A 22,872-nucleotide genomic window follows, 5' to 3' on the forward strand; every position below is an offset into this window, starting at 1 on the left:
TCGCAACATCAGCCATGTGTCCTGTAAAAATGTCCTTCTGCAAAATCCTGACTCCCTACCTGCTCTCTCATTTATTCTATTCTGAAGAAGAGCATCAGCTAAATGCCTAAATGTAATGTAATGACTCTAAACAACATCAAGCAAATAAACATACAAAAAGCACATTAACAATGTTGGAAATAGCAGTGCTACTTTGAAGCAATAACCATGAAGAAGAAGGAGAGAGCTCAGCTAGCTATAGTCATTAACTTTATAATAGCAACTAAAACAAGTAACAACTGACTCCTGAGAAGAGAGAAGAGATTGAGAAGCCAGAAATGACATCGCTGAACACAACAGGCACAAGGCTCCAGGCTCCAAATTCAATTTGCCGGTGATCAAAAGAACAGCATTCAAAACACGGATTCAGGGTTGTTAATTTGACAGCTACAAATATGTGGGCCTGTCCAAAACACTTCTTGTTTTGTTTTCTCTTCAATTTCTCTCAGTGTGTTAGACAGGGCACAACGCTGGCTCACTGCTCGAGGTGTAATTTGTAGTTTTCCCTGCAGAACTAGTGAGACAAACATGTTAGCCATGCTCTGTGTGTGCATGTGTGTGTATATGTGTGTAAGTGTGTGTAAGCTTGATTGGTTTGAGCCAATATCTCCTACAGACACTGCCATCTTTGTTACACAGTCTTTCCCCTGCTGCCCAGCATTAGGAGGTCTGGGCAGCCCCTGGTCTTACTGTTAATGATGGAAATCGCTGAGGTTATTAACTGATTACACATTCTCCATCAGATTAAAAGGCTGAACTGGCCCACTCCGGCTACAGGAATTATCGCTACACATTTCTCTTCTCGCCGTGTCCTACAATGACACTTCACAGCCCTTCGCGCTGCCAGGGAAGTTGCTAAAAACAGCTTTTAGCCATTTTGACAGCATGTGTGTGAGATATGGGGGGAAGGCGGGCAAGTTTTTCTATTGCTCTTTCTTTTCCAGGAGGTCAGGTACATGCTACAGTTATGGTGAAGAGAGTGACTGTCATCTTCATCTTTGAATATAGACTGACTCATTCATTGAAAGGCACTCTATGTCACGCACCTGATATCTGTCAATGGTCTATGGGTTAATTTAGTTTAAATTTATCAGGGTAGGTAGGACATATAATATAAACTGAGACCATCTCTTGAATTTAAAGGAATTACCTCAAACATCTCTTGAATTTAAAGGAATTAACTCAAGCTATGATCAAAGCTGCATTTTATTTTTACCTTAAAAATGATGGAGATGGAAATAGAATTATGAATGCATATATACATCTGTAGACGTTGTGTAATGTGGCCTACTGGGCTGTAGTAAACCTCACAGAGAGAAGAGGAAAGGAAGAGCACTCTGCCTTGTGACTGAGATGCAGGGCGACAGTTGACCTATAAGGGGCTGACTCACCCCCACGTTCACTTCACCACTAATATATTCACTTAGTAACGCTCAGGGGATGTGCAGCTCCGCTGTGTAAAAATGGCTGAGCACCACATCTCGCACACATGTATGCATGCTTACACACAAACAAAGCACACACACAGTAGGCCTGAACAACTTTGGTCATGTGTTTTACTGATGACAGAACCAGACAAAAACACACCCAGAATATCTAGACTTAAGCCCAACTCCGGTATAAAATAGAAGGGAAAAGACAGAAGTAACACATACCTAACCATAAGAATTAACTACTGGTTTAAGCAGGGACAGGAATAGTTCGGCAGGTTGAACTTCAGCTACAAGATAAGAAGCTTGCTGTGTGTGTGTGTGTTTGCGTGTTGACTGCAGGGCAGCTGTTGAAAATGAACGCAAGGAGAAGTAGCTATCCATTTCTCAGGCAGACAGACAGTCGAGCAGAGGGGGCCTGCGGTTCTGAGAGGCCAGTCAAGTGTCCATCCATCGCTAAGAGAAAAGGCCAAATAACTCACCCAGAAAAAAAGGAGGCCTGAAGAGCCTAAGATCACAAGAAAGAGGAAGAAAAGAGCAGAGAGACAGAGAGAGATAAAGATAGACACAGAGAGGCCTGAGTCTTATCAGTAGTGGATCAGTGCGAGAGATAAGGCCTCTAGGCGAAGCGTCGTGTTTAGCCTATTCGAGGCTTCCTGTCATCATCATTAAGGCCGTTTCTCCGATGGCTACTGCAGTACACAGCAGCCATTTGGAGAGACATCCAATGAGGAGGGAGATAAAGAAAGACAGGACCGTTGGTCCAAAACAAGATCATTGCTATATTAGGTTTAGCGAGCAGTCACAATCCCATGTTGTGGTAAAGACACTTGAATCTGAGACATTTAGCCCATTCGGTTGGCTGTAGTAGTATCGCAGCACTTTAATGGCTGCCCAATTAATAAAGCGTAATCATATCTCGCAATTTTAGTTTCGACAATAATCATAGAATTTGGCCATATATGGAGATTTCAGTGCATTTAATTTCCTTAAAAATGTCTGCTGTAGTTAAAAACAATATACAGTGCAGAAGTGCAGTGAAATAATTTTTTTCAAATTATCAAGACTAATAATTGTGATAAATAATTGAGATCACCATCAGATAATTGATATCCAGCAAAATAATCATCATTATCAGTTTAGCCATAATCCTGCACTATTAGGGTTACACCCTTCTGACAAAAACACTTCTATCTCACACCTTGAACTCTCTCGTCCCCTCGTACGTTTCCCATGTAACAATTTAACACCACCTGAATAAAGGGAGGATGTTGCCTATTGTCCTTTGAAAAACAAACAGCAAAAGCCGAGCCTAATGAGACAGCGGTCAGCGGTGTGCCTTAGTGTCGGATGGGGGATGTGCTGCTGACTCTTGCTGGCTGACTGGCTGACAGTAAGTGTCTGTGACACTTCCCTGCCGCAGGAGTCCTAGGCGCTAGTGTACTGTGACAGAGTGCAACCTTTAAAGGCCAGCTACTGATGCACAACAGCACCCAAACCCAACGACTCAGCCTGTGTCAGTATCCTTCTCCTCTTCTGTTGTGAGCACACCCAAAAGCATTCGTGGCAACGCACATAGAAATGCATAAACACAAATACGCACACACCTGCCACTTTTCCTTTATTGTTCAACCAAACATGCCTAGGCCTGTCTCTTGTCCACTTAAAAGGGAAATGTGTCCCTTCTTGAATCGGGAGAATTATAGGCTATAATACAGTCATCATTTGCCTTGTGCATTATGATCAGTTACAAAACCTGTTTGGCAGTTGCCAATCAGTGTGACACTCACAGCTACTGGCAGTAACTGTGCACTGATGATATGGCCTGCATGGAAAAGAAGATCATCTACTGCCACCTACTGGTCAATGTTATTTCCATCTGTGATTCAAAGAGAGAGACTAATGAACAATGTGATTCTGTATTATGTATGTCTCTTTTCTCTTACTGCCCTCCAAAGGGATGTCAGAGCACCAGGTCAGTTACAGAATAAGCTGCAGGACTGTGTTGCCCAGGGACACTTCAACAGAATGGATGCTTGCTGCCACAGGGGCGTAAACCTGGATCCTTCAGCTAAACTCCTTTGACCCAATTTCCATGGGGATCATTAAAGTTTTATCTTATCTTATCTTAAAGGATGGCCTCCCTCCTCAGTATGCCACCATGCTGCCCCAAGTAGGGAAAGAGAGAGAGAAAGAAAGAAAGAGAAAGAATAAGAGGAAGTGTACATGTGTGTGTGTAAGTCTCATAGATGAGAGAGAAGGAATGAGAGAAAGAGATTGTATGTGTATGTGTGTGTGTGTGTGTGTGTGCACCTCTCATAGATGGTCTTGAGAGTGACCTGGTCAGAGACTCCGTCGGTCTCTTCCAGGAAGAGGATGAGCCAGGACGTCCTGTAAGGCCACTCCTCCGTCAGGTTGATCCACGACGCCAGCCGGTCCCAGTTGAAGATGATCTGATTGGCCCGCAACAGACGGCCTGCCAACAATGATGCAGAGGATTGGTTGCCTGTCAGTGACCTACTCTGTGTCCCGCACATCAAGACACCTCAAACGTCCAACTTGAATGAGAAAAAAACGCTTTTCCAAATTTACTCTGTTGGTTAATAATCCTTCCAAAGTAGCGGAAGGTGGTTGTAGCCTGGGGGGTTACAGAAGTGGGCTTGTGACTGGAAAGTTACCAGTTCGAATCCCTGGAAAACCTGGGTGGGGAAAATGAACGAGGAACCCTTGTAGTTCCCCATTCCTCAAAAACTACTGTCAAGGTATCATGAGCAAGATACTTAACCAACTGCTCTGGTAGAGCTGCTCAGTGGCCAACAGTAGAAGACTGTGGCGGTACTGGGCAGCTCCCAGGTCTGAATGAGTATAACTGTGTCAATATAAAGCAATGCAGTAAATAAAAAAATAAAAAGATTTATCGACTATGGGAAAACTATTTACCAGTAAGAGCAAACCACTCCTTAGAAAAATATACAGTTAAAGGTAAAGATAACATTGTTATAAGGTGTATAGTGTTCAGAGCAGTTATACCAGTGACTGTTACCAGTGAATGTTAAGCATCTTCATCATGTTGTGAGGGCTGATATCATACAGGATGACATCAGTGTTGTAAAATTGCTGATATCCCTGCTGTCATACCAATTCCAGCAATCATTTCAGTCAGTCAACCCAAATGAGCACAAAATTTTCACATTATGATCTTATGGCATGGTAAAAATTTGTAGTAAAACCGCTTTGGAATTTGTTTTGAACTGATATCAGAAAGATATTAGGGGCCCAATTTCACAAAACAATGCGGGTGGTAACTATGGATGACTACAGAGGTCGTCTCAATGTTCATTTTGGCAATATAGTTACCTAGGTTTTCAATGTTGCTGTGGGCCATTAGATCAATACAGAACAGCAGTTTGATGTTGAATAGATTGTGATACTAGTGTCTGTTACTAATTTATTCATGTCTCTTGGTCGCATGTTCTATTTTTTAATCCTAATCCTCTGTCAAGCCGTTATTGTAAACAATATTTATTGTTAATTAAAATGCCTAGAGATAGAATTTACTCTTTATTAAAATGCTTGGCTAAAGGTCCCGCCTCTGCAACCACATGTTAGCCCCCACTGGCCTAGGATCAAATCCCATCAGAGCTTTGTTTCCTGTGCCTCCCCTCCTCTATCTCTCTCACTACTTTCCAACGTCTGAATAAAGAACAAAAACAAAACATTAACACCCAATCCCCTAAGAAAATGCCTGGTTAAATGAAGGTTAAACAAATGAAATGTAACTGAAAAATATGAACTGTCTCAGTTAATGCTATGGGACCAGTGTGATGCTGAAGCAGAGCGTAGTTTATTCTTTACCAGTGACAGAGACGATGTTGAGCAGCCTCCTCATGGTCTGTGGGCTGATGTCGCTGAACCAGTCTTCGGTCACCAGCAGCTTGGTCAGGTCGAAGGACATCTGTCTGGTGATGGTCCTCTGCATCTGGCGACGCCGGTACGTGTCCTACAGAGACAGTGAGGGTAAGAAGAAGAAATAATCGAAGTCTTCTAAATCTTAAGTCTGCATAAGATTGGAAATTTTACACGTGTTTGGATCCAACGTGTTTCCAGCTAGTATAACATGATTTACATCAAAAGCTGTAGTTTCACTTGTCTTTTCAATGTTATTTTTAATCATCCGATCATGCCAGCACACATTAAGTGACAGGTCCTGATGCTCAAAAATTGAATTTGGCTCATAATACTATCAAATTTTCAAAACCAAATATGGAAGTGGCCAGGATCGCATTGTGGTCGGAATCCTACAAAATGTGGATGCAATCCAGCCACAATGTGAATACCATTAATGTAAAAAGATGGAGAGGAAGAGTGGGAAAAGACACAATAATACAGCCACAGGAGACATATAAAAGCCATCTTTGGGGTAAGTGTGAATACACAGTGATCTGATCTCACCAAATCCAATCTCTAGAATCAGCTTTCAGGAATCACACTCAAATGAAACAGTAGCCTAGCATGTCTCCTGACCCTGTGGTGTTAAGTTTGAGAGCATGCATTATCACTGCTGCATGTTGTACATCATGAGACAGGAAGGCAGGCGTTACAGGGTTACCGTGTGATCTCAGGTCATGTCATCGAAAGACCTTATCCTTGAATGGACAGATTGATGGACAGATGGGATAAATGGGGCCTTGTATTCTTGACTTCCTATGTTCCTTGACCTTAATTCGCCCCAACCTGTCTGTATTGATGTGCAATCTAATAACATACTTATGGAACTGTATTGCTCTCATTCCAAATAAATGACTTCATTTTAAAACAACATATTTTTGTCTGTAGCATATAAACAGTCAACTTAACGCAGGCTTTAGATAATCCAAGAAAGGTCTTCATGTCAACCTGGTGAGTGAGGTGTGGGTGAGACCAATTAGCAGTTATTTTTTCTCACACTCACTAATCCTCCTGCTTTCTCTCTCTCTCTCTTCCCTTCTATATCATCCCTCTATGAGCAAAACATAGAATTCTCTGCGATTGCAAAGAAAAAACAAAGAGCCAATGTCCAAAGCTGGACAGTCATGACACACAGGCTAGCTATTGACATAGATCCATCAGAGAACATCTGTGATGATATCAGACAGCTGCTGTGGTCATGAGCCAGAGCGAGGCTTGACTTTGAAGTCGTAACGCCAGTCTTATGACCTCCTTCTCAGAGGGATGAAACATATGGCCTCCATTCAGTCAGCGCTGAAAAGGTCCGCTGTAGAGATAGCCCGATTCTCTGATGTACACTTGACAGACGTACCCGTCACATGTATTCACTTTTTCACCAGCAATACAACTTTATTAGTTAATTTTGGTAATTAGCCACGCCGATTTTGTTTGTTTGTTTTCACTGATGTATTTGAAAGAGTAATTGCTCAAGGACATTTCTTTGCTGACCTCTACTGGTCCTTGTTCATACTTTTTTGTAGAGGAGAGTAGTTAAAGTAATTTCATTCCAAAACAAATTATGGGAATTTTGACAGGATAGTAGGTGGTTAAGTCCTTGAAAAAATGGTAAGATAGGCTGGATCCTATATATTTTAGAAATACTGAACACTGAGCTTCAGGTAATAATTATATTCCAAAATAAAATTGTGTTTTCTAATAGTAAATAACTTATCAACTAACTGTTACTACAGGAATCATTTAAATCATTTTTTACTGGAAGATATCTTCAGGCCAGGCCATACATCTTGTTAGGTGGAAGACACAGGAATGAATGGAAATAAGCCAGTAGAGATATTCGCAGTGCGATCCACAACTTGAGAAGCCACAAGAGAATGGAGAACCACTAATTCACTTTCCCCTCCGCCTTCATTTTAATCTCCACTTGTAAAGAGAGGGCCCTCCTGCTGTAACATCAACTGCCAAGAGCCAGCTAGTGGTGGAGGGCAAATAAAAAGAGCGCACCACCCTGTAATAAAAGGGCCAACGCCAATAATGGAGGGTACCAGATAAATCAGGAGTACAAACAAATGTCAAACAAATAAACAAGAGAGGGAGGCGGGAAGGAAGAGAAGGGGGGTTGGGGGGGTCTCGCAGGGGGGAAGAAGGCAGCAGCGACAGCAGCAGAGTCACTTAGCCTCCTGCCAGCAGACCTGGTGCCAGTGTTTTGTCACAGGGACCCACTGCTGCTAGGCCTTGTCATTAGGCTGTGGCAGCGCAGCAGGAAGGATAAACAGCCATTACATCAATTACACCAGGAACCTTGGCCGCACACCGAGCATCTCTCTCTCTCTCTCCATTGCTCTGTGTCTCCTTCTGTCCTCTGCCCTCAGCCCTGCCTGCCAACACCACGCCTATTGAACCCTCCTTCAGGGACGGAGCAGAGAAGAGAGAGCAGTGAGGGTTTCCAGGGCTTCATCTCTCACCCTTTGCTGGCTAAACCTATATGTGGCCTTTGGTGTTTGCTGTTCCAGTTGTGGTGGACTAACTGCATTTTAATTTAGTCTTGATTAATGTCAAGTCGTCAAGCATTCATTTCCAGCCCCGTGATATTTGCGGATTACTTGGGTGTGGTGGGAAAGTGAGCACATGTATTTTACGTAGCTTCATAAACAAAACGATCGTCACAAATTTAATATGGTACCAAAGGCTTCTCTGGAGTGTGTTGTTGTTGTTGTTTCCTGTTGGTTGTTGTGGTTTGGGGTGGGGTGTGAAGAGTGTCTAATTAGGGTGGCAAGTAGAATGGCTGGTTTTACCCTGCGGTTGAGGGCGTTCTTGCTGCCAAACTTGGCCTGGTCTCCCAGACCCAGGCTGTTCTGGGACAGCTTCCTGTCCATGTCTTCGTGCCATCCTGGGGAGGAGGAGGGAGAGGGAGAGGGAGAGATGGAAAAAGAGACAGAGAGAGAGAGAGAGACAGATGGAGATTAAGCAAGAGAGACAGAAAGCGATACAGAGAGACAGAGAAAGGGAGAGAGAGTCTTTTAAACAAAATGGCTCTAATAAAATTGCGGCTTTTACTGAACTTTTAAATTCATCAAATTTCCCAACTTAACTTACTTCCTTGTATAAATTATGTGTATAAATTAAAATGTGCTGTGTGTAGGCCCATGTCCTTTACCCTCAGCAGGCAACACCTCTCCGTTAGTGGGGGCTGCCATGCAGAGCTTCTTGGCCGTACTGAGGCCTCGGCTGTTGAGGAAGACAGGCAGGTGGACGATGTTCCTCATGTAGTCGTGGCCGTTGATGTTGGAGTCTCTCAGCACGCTGTTGAGGTTCTGGTTGATGGCTTTGATGATGATGTGGGGGTCGCTGGCAAAGATGGAGATAAAGGGGCCTTTGGAGAACAGCACCCTCACCTGGCAGGGGAAAGGAACCACAGGTTGGTGTGTTGGAGTGTTATACTGTATGTACAGTATGTTTGTGATTATATAGGAAGCATCTGTCAAACTATGATACCGACCGGTTCGGCTACTGCTCTGGACCTTGCAGTCACAGGGTCATGAACTTGGATGCTTAAGTTTGGTTTGGTTCAATGTTTTAGTTCACCCTTGTCCTGACACATCAGATTCAATGGAGCCATGTCTACTAACTTCATGTCAAAATGGACAGATTACAATCCAATCAGTCAAGAACATGAAAACCAGCACTAATAGTCATGAACGCTTCAACTGCTAGTTTAACTTAATGACTGTTGCTGACTGTCAGCAGCACATGGTGCGGGGGATTTCCACTCTGCTAACTAAGGGACATTGTCCAAATGTCACAGGACATTGATTTGTGCTACATACGTTCATGGTTTGCTAAATCCTGGCCAGCACCCTCAGGCTCGCCTCACAGGCTAATGAACCTCCTTCTCTACAGCAGTTGTCAGCAGCATCAATTGGGTCACTATCTCATGATGGTTATATCATACATCTATATTACTCAGTGGGAAAAATATGTAGTTTGAATATCTTTTTAAATTTAAAAAATGTCATTTGGTAATTTGTGGAATCCTACAAAAAAAAACACTATGCATTTAGGAGTACCATGGTTGAATCTCTCGGAACAGAAGATGGTTTCATAGTGGCTGGGAGGCGCTTGCCGAGATGAGAAGATTACATTAGCACACAGGAGGCTGCCATCCTCCGGGGGATTACTCCACCAAATAATAACATTTGGCTGTAGGAAATTCTATTACACCAGCTGGGAGGAGGAATCTGAACTTGGAGGCGAGTTGAGACAGCTGGGAAGACCAGGGCGGCTGCTGCGCTGCACCGGAGCTGTGTGGGCTCTGTGTGCGCAGGTGAAAGAGCCACTGGAAGGTAAGGCCACGTGGCAGCTTCTCCACAACAGCTCTTCTCATGGCTATAAATTTACATGAGTGACGGATATTGAATAACTTAATTCTTTCGTATTATCTTGTTATCAGCTAGGGTAAGCTGCACACATAGTATATGCGCCGACGCAAACAAACACACATGCAAACACGCACCGTGTCCAGCATCTGCAGCACTCTGTCCTGTTCACAGGCGTCCAGCCCGTCGATGATGACGGCCATGCGTGTTTGGTTCTGGGTGAAACCATCAATGGTCTTGGCCATCTTGGACATCAGCTCCACCTCATGCTTCAGAACCTGGTGTCAGACGGGGATAAAATAAATTCTCAGTGGCTCAATCGTGAAAGACACTAATACCATAAAGATAATATCACTACTCAACCAAAGCCAGAGTGTAACTTGTTCTGTTTAAGCAAATTTAAAGTGACAACTGTGTGACTAAATATAGTTTCTCCTGGTAAGAGAGATACAAAATATACATTTAAAAATTGTTTTATGTGACAAAGGGAATCGGTCAGATTTGAACCTAAAGCATCATGAGCATATGGTATGCCCCTTGGCTTTGACACCAGGATGCCCCAAGTTTTGCACCCAACACCGCTGAGGTACAAGGACAAAAGTGTATTAATTGTACCTTCATAAATCCTTCACTCTTGAGTTTGTGCAAGTTGTTGGCAGCGCTGTGCAGGCGTTTCCTCTGGGAGTTGAGGACAGAGTCGGCCACCTGCCACCAGGTCTTACAGTTGAGCAGTAAGGCCAGGCCCACAACGCTGGCCATGGCTATCAGCACCGCATTCACCGTCAGGTTCTCAGGATCCACCTGGGAGATCAAAGTATTAAAATTGATTAGATTTAAGCAGAGCCGTGTCCAGAGATATTCAGCTGGTTAAATCCCACATGTGCAGCCCCACCAGCCTGGGATTGAGTCCCGCTAGAGCTTTCTTTGCTGTGTCTCACCTACTCTGTCTCCTTCTCTACATCCCCACTGTCTAAATAAAGAATAAAAATATACTAACTGTGTGTGTGGTCTGCCCACTCTCTTAAAATGTATATGTATAAATTTACACAGAGCCATCTCAGTGAACATGAATCAGAGTTAAAGTTAGAGAACTGATTTGAAACAGCTAGAGCATCGAAAGGCTGGGATAGTAGTTCTGTCTTCAGTGAAAACACATACAGTATATATTAGCCTTACTTTTCATTAGAATATATGCTCTCTGTCTGGCTGTTGGAGTAACTCAGAAACAATCCAAATACACACTGCAGCCAAGCTTTTCTCATTGCTTTTTACCCACCTTGAAGATAGCCAGCAGGGCCATACCGGTGATCAGGCAGCCGAGCGTCAGAGCAAACAGCACAAAGGACGGCACACAGCAGGTTTTCTTCCACTTCTTACCTGGGGTGAGGAGGTGGGAGGTGGAGGGTAATTAGAAAGAGAGAAAGGGAAAGCAAGGGGGAATACAAGAGGGAGTAAGGAAGACACAGTGTACAAATTATTAAGAACAACTGTTTTCTCAACACAGACTGAGCAGACATGGCCACTTGTTTCACCTACTAAGTCCACTTAATACTTTGATAATGAGAAGGGAGATGTAGATGAAGGGGAAAAGATTAAATTAAACGGGGAGTTTTCAGCACTGGCTATGTTTACAAGCACAGAGAATTAACCTAGTTACTCAAGCAACCGGGGGGGTTTCACAAAGCAGGATTAGAAAGTAGGGCTGCAACTACGATTATTTTCATTGTCGATTAATCTGTTGATTATTTTCTCGATTAATCGATTAGTTGTTTGGTCTATAAAATGTCAGAAAATGGTGAAAAATGTCGATCAGTGTTTCCCAAAGCCCAAGATGACGTCCTCAAATGTCTTGTTTTGTCCACAACCCAAAGATATTCAGTTTACTGTCATAGAGGAGTAAAGAAACCAGAAAATATTCACATTTAAGAAGCTGGAATTAGAGAATTTTGACTTATTTTTCTTAAAAAATTACTCAAACGGATTAATCGATTATCAAAATAGTTGGCGATTAATTTAATTGACAACTAATCGATTAATTGATTAATCGTTGCAGCTCTATTAGAAAGGTAGCCAGATGACTACGAAAGATTCAAATTTTGTTTTACAGATTCAAATCACTATCACCAGGATACAGCATAATCTTTTTCACAGTTATCTGGGTAATTTTCTAATCCTATTTGTGAAATACCCCCCTGGTTTTGTGTTGACAGATGTAAACTTTATAACTTGGTTAGAATAGCCTGGGTAAGGTTTTCGCTATCTGTGCAAACTCAAACACAAGTGTTATATATTTTGAAGTCAACAAAAACATGGTGGCAAGCAGTATTTACTCCTACTACTGCGATCATCATTTCTTTCCTGTGTATTAGCAGTAACCTACAATTGGGCAGTCAATGAGCAAATCTGTAAAGTGTGTGATTTGATTGTGATTGTGTGTGCCAGCTGGCTGAAGGGTCATAACATGACTGACATCTAAAGCCAAAAGACAATGGATCTCACCTTGGATCTCGTCTTTCTTGAACACCCTGAATAGCCTGGTGGCCATGAAGCCAAACTCCCTCTCACAGGCGTCTGAGAGGGTGGCGATCATCTCTGCCATGGAGGTTTCCCCACCGACACTGGACAGACGGTTGTAATCTGTGAACAAGAACCTGCATGACATGTGACATGACATGTGAGTCAAAGACAGGAAACTGATGTTCTATCTTGGTCAGATACACAGCAACCACCAGCAGGGTGGGACTGGGACTGAAGCATTCATTATAACAGTGTTTTTACCAGTGTAATAATCAGTGGTACTATCACCACAGTGCTGTGGTCATCAAAAGGCAAATTCAGATTAGTTAATTTGAGACACTTCACTCCTCTACCTGCACGCTGTCAATCTTTGTCAAGCTTTCGTCATAGAAAATCATTTTCTACAAATCATATCTGTTCTCTGTAGAGCAGTATCTATTTAGTAAAAGGAAGTCAAAGTTGTATTATTGTGAAAATATAAATTTAATTGTGGATTAGGGTTAGGTGATTGGACAAATACTAATAATTCCATTCAGTCTATCTCCAGTGGAAATTCCATTGCCGATTTTTTGCCCATTTAAATTTTTGGTCATTTAAAATGTAGCCTAGTGCAAGACACGCAAATGGGGAAGCACAAGCAGGGCCAAAAATGATGCTTCAGTTGATTTATTTAGAACCAGCACAAAGCCTAAACACTTTGTCCCGTGTGAGTGTCTTCTGCTACCACTTCATATTGGGAGTGCTCTACCTCCTCATACTTGTTCATCAGTTTTTTTCTTGACTGTGAGGACTTACAGTACACTATAATTTAGATGTAAAAATGGCCCTTCCTTGCACATTTAAAAGCTACCTTTCAATTAAAGTCATCACGCCTACACCACACAAACTATGTGTGTGTCTATCACCCCCTCACCCCCCAGCATGGACAAATACGTCAGGAATATATACAGTATGTGATGAGGATTGATTGAGTGGAGGATGTACGCTATTGCTGACACTAACACTACTATCAATGTTCATAACTTAGCTGCGAATTTTCACACAACTCCCACAGTCTTCTTCGTGAGAAATTACGAAAGACTTTGTCATTGTCATGAATGCATCATAGGACTGTACTTATCTACATAAGACTTTTTCTGTATTTGTCTTGCCCCTGAGGAGCTAATACTCTAACAGAACACCAACTGTAGCGATTGTGTGTGACCGTGTGTGTGTGTGTGTGTCACTGTCACCTGACAGGCAGGGCGCGGGTGGTCTGTTCAGGAAGCTCGGGGGGGTTGACGAACATCAGTTTGAGCAGCAGCTCCAGGTAGCCGACCTGGCGGGCCAGACGGGTGCTGATGACCCAGGCCCAGTTCCAGCTCTCCCTCTCACGACGGCTTCCGAAGTACACCAACACTGGAGACAGGAGAAAAGCCGGTAAAGTCTAGCTGAAATGCCCAATTTCCTCAAAAGCTTTACAATGCCATTTCGCTATTATTCATCCATTCTTATAGTGGTTCTAGAAAGTTCTCTTCTTAAGGCACAACATGAACAAAAGTTTGATTCTAAACTTGAGTCATCAGCTTCGATATTGGCTGTATAACAGCTCCCTCTAGTGAGCAAAACTGTATGTCTCAAAAGCATCATATGGGAAAAGCTCACTTTGTATGAATAGAGAATTTGTTATCTATTAACCTCTTTTTCTTTTATCTGAAGATTATTTTTGGGTGCCATTGCTGTAGCTCTACACCCTCTACAACCTCTTTGGCAGCAGGGTGGCATAGTAAACACAGGGATTGTCCATAAACTGGAGCAACTGGGTTTGAGCTTCTGCCCTGGTGAAGTGCCCTTGAGCAAGTATCAGTATTCCCGTCAGTACTGCATCTGTAGCTAGTCTGTCCCCTCACCAAAGAAGATGTAGAGCAGGGCGAGGAGGCTGAGCGAGACGGCGATGGCCAGCTTGGGGTCGACGGTGAAGCCCAAGACCAGGGCCACCGAGCCACATAGCAGCAGGGTGAGGAAGACCACCAACCAGGAGAACTGGAACAACGGCTCTATCTGCTGGCCAGCGAACGTCTTCATCTCATCTGATGAAGGAGGAGAAGAAGAAGCAGGGGAGTGAGGAACAGGATAAGTCAGGACCAGAGAAAAATCTCATGTCAGACATTTAAAGCCTTAAGCATGAAGGCAGATGGGAATATAAATCACTAGATGAGAATATGAGGCAATCAGAGAATCTAAGCACAAAACACACTAGATAGGTGAATGATACAGCGTTTAAGGAAACAAAAGCTCTTTGATAGTCAACTGTTTTAATTATCACAATACTGTACTTTTCATCACTGTATGAGCTCTGGGATTACTTACCCTCCAGTTTCTTAAGAAGAAAAGACTTGCCGCTGCCCCACTGGGCGTACAGGCCAACGCAGATGGGCGGCTGCATGGTGGGCTCACTCAGGATGTCTGCCAGGGCGCTGCTATACAGGTCATAACCCAACATGTCCCCATCTGACTCGGTCGGGGATAGGTGTTCTGAGAGTAAGAGAGGTAGAAAGGCAGTGGAGAGGGAAGGACAGAAGAAGGGAGAGAAGGGGAGATGGGGAGAGAGTGGAGTAGATAGAATGATTGATGTAGAGATAGGGAGAAACAAGGAGAGGAGAGAAAAAGTGATAAATGAGATTAAGATAGTGAAGCAGCGAAATCTCTTTCAATGTAGGGTAAACAACAGGCTATGAGCTCATTTTGTCCCGCATTTCATTCTGAATAATATGGAGAAACGGGTCCTACTGGCTCCAAATATCTGAGTGAGGATGCTTTTCTGGTGGGTGCAGTCGATGTTGTATGGTGTCTCTCCAGCCTTGTTGGGGCGGTACAGCAGGCGGCCATCTTTGGGGTTCCTCAGCAGCAGCTCGGCCAACTTGCGGCTTCGCCCTCGAATGGCGATATGAAGGGGCGTGTCTCCTTTCTGGTTAATGAAAGAGATGAAAAAGACTGATTCCTGTATCTTGACAAACTGACAACTGATTCCTGTATTTACAAACATCCTTAAGCAAAGCCCTAACCCTTAACTGCTTAGTGGCCAACAGTAGGATACTGGTTATACTGGGCAGCACTTAAGTGTGAAACAGTGTATATATGATGTTTCATATATACACTGTTTCATGGTGTTGATAAAGAAGGACATTCATGCTCAGTCAACCATCTCTGGATAAACAGAGATTAAACAAACAGTAGAATATGCAAAATGGGAAAGCACAAGCTGAAACCAGCAAATTTTTACACTTAGTCACACATTTATTCATATGTGACACCTAGCACACTCCTGAAGATGATGGGTAGAGTCAAAACATCAGATGCTGTGATGAAGAAATGTTTGAGTCAAGAATTTTCTCTCTTTTTGGCATGCCAGCTTTCCTATACATTTTCATTTTCAGATTTCCAGACCTTAATTTCTCAAATTCATTTGAAGATTTAATGTATGCTGATAGTGGTTTGGCAATGAGTGTTCACTAGGCCATATCACTTTACAGCAGAAGATTGATTCTTACAACAATCACACTCAACATCTGAAATGGCAGCAGGTCTGCAACTACATGTGTGGACATGTGTATACCAGGACTGAAAATTGGTTGTTTCCATATTTTGCAGACTTTTCTAGACAATTTCCAAAATTTTTCAAGAAATGGAAATGACCCCCATACTTTTCCCATGTCCCACTGTAGTCTTACTGGGATTATAGCACCACAAACACATTTTCATATTTTTGCTATGAGGATGATTAACTATCTAACAAAACAATGACATGCCAGATGGTTGGAACCACACAAAGCAAAGAGAGGGTATTGTTGTAATGATTTTTTTCTGTGTAAGTATGTTTTGAGTGTAAGTAGGTTTTGAACAGTACCTTGTCCACAGCAGACACCTTGGCCCCTTTATCCAGCAGCAGCTCCACTACCTCTATGTTTCTCATCTTGGTGGCTTTGATAAGGGGGGTTTCTGCCTCCTAAAACACACACACACACACAAACACACACACACACACACACACAGACACACAATTGCTACAGTAAGGGTTCTGCAAGAATACTAGTTACTAAGAGCCAAGAGAAACTTGAACACATTATCTAGAATAATACTGTAAATCTGAATGCTTTCCAGTCCCAGTCAAAAGCTGATGGTTACTGTGTATCTGAACCAGATGAAAAGTTTCAAGTAAATATGCTAGAAGTAATCAAGCAAAGTCAAAGGTTAAGAGAGAGTGTGTTTTACTCTCTTTGGTCTTCCCGGCTTGAGTGTGTCATACCTTGGTGCAGCTCTCAGTGTCTGGGTTACACTGCAGGATGTCTCTCACCATGCTTGCGTTGCCTTTCTCCACAGCCCAGTAGAGGGCAGTCTTTCCATCCTGATATGAGGAGAGACAAGGCCAATAGTTTGATTTATCACTGGAAAACTACACAGTGTGGCAGAAACATAAACAAGGCTATGACTTAGTGTTTAAACAGCATGGCCTTATTGTGCAGTGGCTAAAAATGTAGTTTATTTTCTTGTTTAAACGTTTTATTGAGGAATATAGAGAAAGAAAAAAAAACAACACTTTTTCCAATTTTCAAAACAATTTACAATTTTCACAGCAATTAACCCAAGCATAGAGGGAAAAAACAGAGGAATACCCTAATGTTCCCCTCATTTCTACTACCTGAAAATGTAGTTTATTTTGAACTATGTCTGGCAATATGAGTGATGTGTCAAGCTGTGCCTGTTGATATAATCCACTGATGTAAATTCTTGACCCAAGAATGAAAGTTCACTCGATGAAAGGTTGCGAAAAACAAGAGAGCCAAATAAACCCAGCCAGTATCTTGTAAAATGAGACAGCCTCCTGCTTGCCTTTAGACATCAATAAGACAGCGGGAGAGGAGCTCCTACCTGGCCCGTGACGTCAATATCAGCGTATTTGTTCAGCAGGGCTCTGACTATCTCCACATGACCTCCCCTCACCGCTCCAATCAGCACCGTCTCCCCACTCTGACAGAGAGAGAGAGAGAGAGAGACAAAAAGAAAGAAAGAAAGAAAGAAAGAAAGAAAGAAAGAAAGAAAGAAAGGGAGAAACAGACAGAGAGAGACAGCGACAGAGACATTAATATCAAGATATGCAACTACACAGACCCTCACCACACTAAATCCAACATCAACCACTCTACATCGTCCAGTCATGTCAAGTTCCAGGGTGATGATGGGTGGGGTGACCTCACCCTGTCCGGAATGTTGACGTAGGTGCCGGCGTCCAGCAGGTCCTGGACGATCTCGGTGTGTCCCTCCTTGGCGGCGATGGCCAGGGCCGTGTTGCCGTCCTTGTCCGTCATGTTGACGTTCGGGTTCCTCTTCAGCAGCTCCTTGACGACCTCGGTGAAGCCACCCTTCACCGCCACGATCAGAGCCGTCATCGAGTTCTGAGAAGACACCGGGAGCATTTCAAAAACAGGCAGCAGCAACCTAAATTTGCACTTTTTGAGTAAAGCTGTTCCTACACATTTACCGTTTCAACATTCCACTGGGTTTGAACATTTTGGTTGGCGTTCAATATGATATACTGTATGTTGACAGTGGCTGGACAACATGTCACCTAGGCTATATCACTTTATAGCTGGAGATTTTTCTTTACAGCAACAAACACTGTTTCCAACAGGTTGTTAATTTACTTTGGTGGCATTGGGAGGGGGATTTATTGAGGACTTGTTTCATTTAGCGAGCCCAGCAACTCATATTTTCAGGCACTAAAGTCTCTCAATCCAGTATAAGCTAATGGTATTGCAACATTAGCTGTCTCCATTCAGTTTGTGTCAGCACAGACACACCGCAACTCAAAGGAACACAGATTCACTGCGTCATATGTGTAATGAATTATGTCATTGTAGGTCATTGTAGTTCACACACTTTGGAAAACTGATTAATAACCGATTAATAATTAATAAAGTGAAATATGATTATACACAATTGTGCAGCCCACAGAGCAAAGTAATAAACTGGTCATGTAGACTGTAATATGCATGCTGTCTAAAAAGGCTTTACTTTTGAGATCAGTCTCAAATGAGATCACTTTGAAATGTTGGTTGCGAGATAACAGCACTGTATTCTTGGATCTCTATTGAACGCTACTGAAAAACACGCTCCGAGTAGACAACCATACATACAGGTAATCTACAATCTACTTACTGCTCCTTCCTGGTCCACATCGGCTCCGTTAGCCAGCAGGTGCATCACACCGTCATAGTGGCCCTTCCTGGCTGCCCAGATCAGAGGAGTGGTGCCATACTGAGGAGAAAAGGGGCAAGTGGAGGGAAGGGAAGAGATGAGGAAGAGAGAGAGAGACACAGTGCATGAAAACTTTAAGCAAGTGGATGGAAACAGATGATCTGGTGAACAGCCCAGAGGCTTTTTTAATTATTAATATAACATTCTGTTCAAAGAGTTTTTCTAAGGTTTTTATAACTTAATGAAAAGATCATGTCTGGTCCAAATGATCCATTTGGTGTAGTCCCTGTCTTCTAATGACTGAGCCAGTATCTATTCAGTGACTAAGAACATCTTGAGTCTTGGGACGACTGAGCGCTCTGTACTTTTTTTTCCATCCACATTCATTTATATTGTGGAGAGGGCTCAGGGGGTTCATGTGGACCCAGGCACTTGAATCACCTGATAATATTCTATCAACTACATCAACCGTATGATTAAAAACACTAAATAAATAATGTCTTCACTTGTTAGTATGTAGTTACCTTGTCCGAGCAGTTGACCTTGGCTCCGTGCTGCAGCAGGAGATGGACAATCTCGCCGTGGCCTCGACCTGCCGCCCAGATAATGGGGTAGACGCTGTACTGCTGGGACAAAGGACAGGGTTGAGGTCATGCTGACGATAACTAATGACCAGTGTCAGGCCCTGTGGGTGTACTCGCGCCTTAAGCCGCCTCGCTCGGCTGAAACAGCAGATGATGGGGTAGGTACTGCGCTGCTCAGGCGAAGCACAGGGTTGTGGTTGCGTTGGCTTTTTTGTAACAGTCAAGTGACGTTAGAATGCTGACATCAAACCAGTACAGCTGAAACACTGCCTGTGTAGTTTTGTATGTTTGTTTTCAGAACTAAAGAACTAGTGGATGCCAGAGATTATCTTATCATGGGAAGAAAAGACAAGTGCAGTGAAGGGATAATAAATCCAGTCAGTGTCCCAGTACCTGACCAGTGATGTTGGGGTTCGCTTCTTTCTCCAACAGCATCTGGGCCACAGCTGTACGACCTTTATAGGCCGCCCACATGAGAGCGCTCCAACCTCCCTATGTACAAGACACATACAGAAACACAGTCTGGTTGTATAGATTTTATAGAAATATCATGTTACGTGGACAGGAAATAGAATAGAATAGAATAGAATAGAGTGAGCACATATTGCTTCACGAGTACTATAATACAGCACTACAAAAGGCTATGAGACCTCTATACCAACAACAGCACTCTCCACTCTAGTTAAAAAAAGACATCTTAGCAGATTTCGTGGTAGGAAAATGTGCTATTTACAGTTGGGGTGACACACTTTCCAGTGAGTGAACAGTATCATACACGGTGGTTGGTTATAATCCTGTTGTCATTACAGGCAGACAGGCTGTGACCTGTCCTGTGCAGCTTAGACACGCACCACACTGCAATGACTCACTTGATGTCGTGAGTCACTTCCATCAAGTCCCAGGGAACATGCTGTATATGGGCATCATACATGATCAAATATAGAACAAAGGCTTTAAAATCTACTCTACAACATACAGTACTGTGCAAAAGTCTTAGGCATATGTCAAAGATATCCATAAAGCGAAGATGCTTTCAAAACTAATGAAATTAAAAGTTTCTGAATATCAAAAATTTACAATAAACAGTCAGTCTACTGACACATTAATGCAGAAAACAAATAAACATCTAAGACTTCTAAGAAATGTATATAAAAAATCTAGGGTGCCTAAGACTTTTGCACAGTACTGTATATCATCCATGGTAAAATATGGAAGCAAATCAACTCTATAGCTCATATCATGCATGCTAAAATGGGGAAGCAAAATGTTCAAAACCGTAAAAAAGCTTAGTTTAATGCAAATAAAGTAAGTTAAACATATTTCTTCCACTGCCTACTGGTGGTTACTGTGCACACTCCCCCCTTATGATAGTATTCAAGCTGATAGGCTGGGCGTAGTCCAGACAAATAGTCAAAGGATAAGGGAAAGATTGCTTTTTCCCCCCCAAGTATTCCTGGCTGCAGTGTAAACTCTATTCAATGATAACAGGCAACTTGAAATTGCTTTTTGTGCTCAGACAACACAACAAAAACATAACATGCTCAGCAACAGTTAGTAAATAGGTGCATCTCATTTGCATGTTGTCAACACTATGCTCATGAATACACAGAATAGCTGCTAAGAGAGACCTGTAGAGGGCTGGCTGCCTGTGAGAGGTCTGTATCCCATGACTGAATCATATCACAGACCCATGTAGAGAGACAACCAGAGCTCAGTAAATGGGATTACTACTACAGAGGAACCATCACACTGAAGGTAATTTCATTTTATGTCCATTTCAAGGCTAATGGATCATTCAACTCAGCCAGCACTGAGCTCATTACACAGAATAGGAACCATGATATTGAATGAAGACCTCATGATTTATCTTTTTATAATTTGACTTGTATGGAGACTACATTTTAAAAGGGTGAACTTGTTATAGTGCAAGTTTGAGCAGTTTATTTCACCTCTGAAGTTTTTAGTTGCCCGTTTGGTTTTTCAAATATATGTCAGATTACCTAAAGCAAAATACAAAATCAAAAGACACACAGTTATACACACAGGATCCATTACTGTCTCTTGTTCTTGGTCCACCCGACACCCCTATTTTCCTACCTAATTCAGCTCTCTCTCACCTCTTTTTTAACCCCCCTGCCCTCCCTCCGTGCTGTTGACATGGGCCTCATTTCTAAAAATAGTCTTTGACTTCATCCTTGATCCCATAAAACCGCCATTCGGAACAATATGATATCCACAGTTTGGATGATGATTGAAGTTTAGTTTTAGCTTTTCATATATAACAGAACAACAGAAAACCAATGTTAACTGGTCATTTTGACATAAAGATAAATTGCAGCAACTCTCTCCCCTATATCTCCCTCCCCCCACTTCCCCACTTTTCTCTCAACTCCATCCTCTCACCATGTCTCTGTGTTCCAGGTTGGCATTGTTCTCCAGCAGCTCCCTCACCACCTCGATGTGTCCCTCCTTGGCTGCCGAGATCAGCGCCGTCCAGCAGTCCTGCACACAAAGACAACCTGTTACCCTGGAAACTCCCATCAGACTCCAATTCCAGTTGGATGAGCGTCCATCGGAGCCCTGCGTGGGACGGTCCAACAGCGAAAGTAGTGTACCTACCAGCTGGTCATACCAGGTGCTCATGGGAGCAGGGTGCCGAGGGTACAGACAGAAGTGTCAGACAGTAGAGCGTGGCAGATAGACCGACTATGTACTGCTCTCTTCTTCTGTATCCCTCTGGGTTAGTGTGAGAGTGAGATGTGAGCGTGTGTGTGTGTGCCATGTGTAATAGCAGGTTACACGTGCGTGAGATGGTAATGAGTGGTGTGGTGTGTGGGCATGCATACGCAAGTGTGTGTGTGTACGTATTCGTGAATGTGTGCGTGTGTGAGGGGCTGGGTTTGAAGACACGGGGTGTTGGCCAACAGGTGGATCCTGTCATTTACTCAAACACGCAAAGGTAAAAGCGTGTAATAAGTCGTCATTATGGCTCATGATGGCTCATAATAGCTGTGAACTAAGCCACAGTGTGGTGAGTTCAGCAAGATGGAACATTGAGGCCAATAGTTCAGCAAGGTGTTAAGTGAATGATGTGGTTAAAATTACATTGTTTTCCAGCAAGGTGTTAAGTGAATGTTGTGGTTAAAATTACATTGTTTTTCACCTGCAATGTTCCTCTGTACCTTGACTCTTGTGCATTCTAAGTATTTCCGCAATGCCACGTATTCCTGTGTGTGTGGGTGTGTCAATGTTTGGTGGTCAGAGCTGTGTGTGTGTGTGTGCGCGTGCAAGTTTACCACATCGTCCAAGTTAACATTGGCTCCCCTCCTAATGAGCTCTTGTACTATCTCCAGATTGCCCTGCTCTGCTGCCACCATCAGGGGAGTCTGTCCATTCTGAAAGAGGAGAGAGAGAACGGGAGAGAGCTGAGACAGTGATAGATGAAGATTTTAATACACCTACAAATACAATTAATCATGTATTCTGCTGTGAACAAACTGAAAAATGGTGACAGGTGGTGACATTATTTGACAACTCTGTGTCATTATAAATCCAATACTGGTAACCCAAGCTGATTATTGATCCTATTTATATTGTATGGCCTACAGAGCAAACAAAGTGTAGGCTATTCTATTGGTCATGTTAAACATCTTACTTCAACACTACATTTGAGCATCCATATGTGCTCTATTTATATAATTTCTAGTGTCCACTTTATAAAACTTTAACTTGTGAGACAATAACCTA

The 22,872-nt window shown here is 42.9% G+C and overlaps 1 protein-coding gene across 5 annotated transcripts in view; it reads right to left on the reverse strand.

Moving 5' to 3' along the window:
* The window catches only part of LOC139658634 (kinase D-interacting substrate of 220 kDa B-like), a 46,249-nt gene extending 23,735 nt beyond the window's left edge, over positions 1-22,514 (reverse strand). For 2 of the 5 annotated variants that reach the window (XM_071536773.1, XM_071536772.1), the window contains exons 1-21: positions 22,422-22,514; positions 21,529-21,627; positions 19,519-19,617; positions 19,066-19,164; positions 18,503-18,601; positions 17,542-17,739; positions 17,216-17,314; positions 16,593-16,691; positions 16,194-16,292; positions 15,077-15,254; positions 14,657-14,821; positions 14,197-14,376; positions 13,540-13,705; positions 12,290-12,441; positions 11,067-11,167; positions 10,406-10,591; positions 9,928-10,068; positions 8,572-8,809; positions 8,210-8,304; positions 5,325-5,469; positions 3,783-3,945 (exon numbers count right to left, since the gene is read on the reverse strand). In XM_071536773.1, the coding sequence (XP_071392874.1) occupies positions 3,783-3,945; positions 5,325-5,469; positions 8,210-8,304; positions 8,572-8,809; positions 9,928-10,068; positions 10,406-10,591; positions 11,067-11,167; positions 12,290-12,441; positions 13,540-13,705; positions 14,197-14,376; positions 14,657-14,821; positions 15,077-15,254; positions 16,194-16,292; positions 16,593-16,691; positions 17,216-17,314; positions 17,542-17,739; positions 18,503-18,601; positions 19,066-19,164; positions 19,519-19,617; positions 21,529-21,627; positions 22,422-22,502 (2,882 nt within the window). In that variant the 5' untranslated portion in view covers positions 22,503-22,514. Of the gene's footprint in view, positions 1-3,782; positions 3,946-5,324; positions 5,470-8,209; positions 8,305-8,571; positions 8,810-9,927; positions 10,069-10,405; positions 10,592-11,066; positions 11,168-12,289; positions 12,442-13,539; positions 13,706-14,196; positions 14,377-14,656; positions 14,822-15,076; positions 15,255-16,193; positions 16,293-16,592; positions 16,692-17,215; positions 17,315-17,541; positions 17,740-18,502; positions 18,602-19,065; positions 19,168-19,518; positions 19,618-21,528; positions 21,628-21,744; positions 21,825-22,421 lie in introns of those variants that run through there. The other 3 variants (XM_071536775.1, XM_071536776.1, XM_071536774.1) reach the window with 2 other exon arrangements.
* Positions 22,515-22,872: the final 358 nt, after the last annotated feature.

Source organism: Centroberyx affinis, unplaced genomic scaffold (assembly GCF_046629955.1).
Source record: "Centroberyx affinis isolate AG114_WGS23_722 - 3 ecotype Tasmania unplaced genomic scaffold, CSIRO-AGI_Caff_v1 ptg002934l_1, whole genome shotgun sequence".
Lineage (NCBI taxonomy): Eukaryota > Metazoa > Chordata > Actinopteri > Beryciformes > Berycidae > Centroberyx > Centroberyx affinis.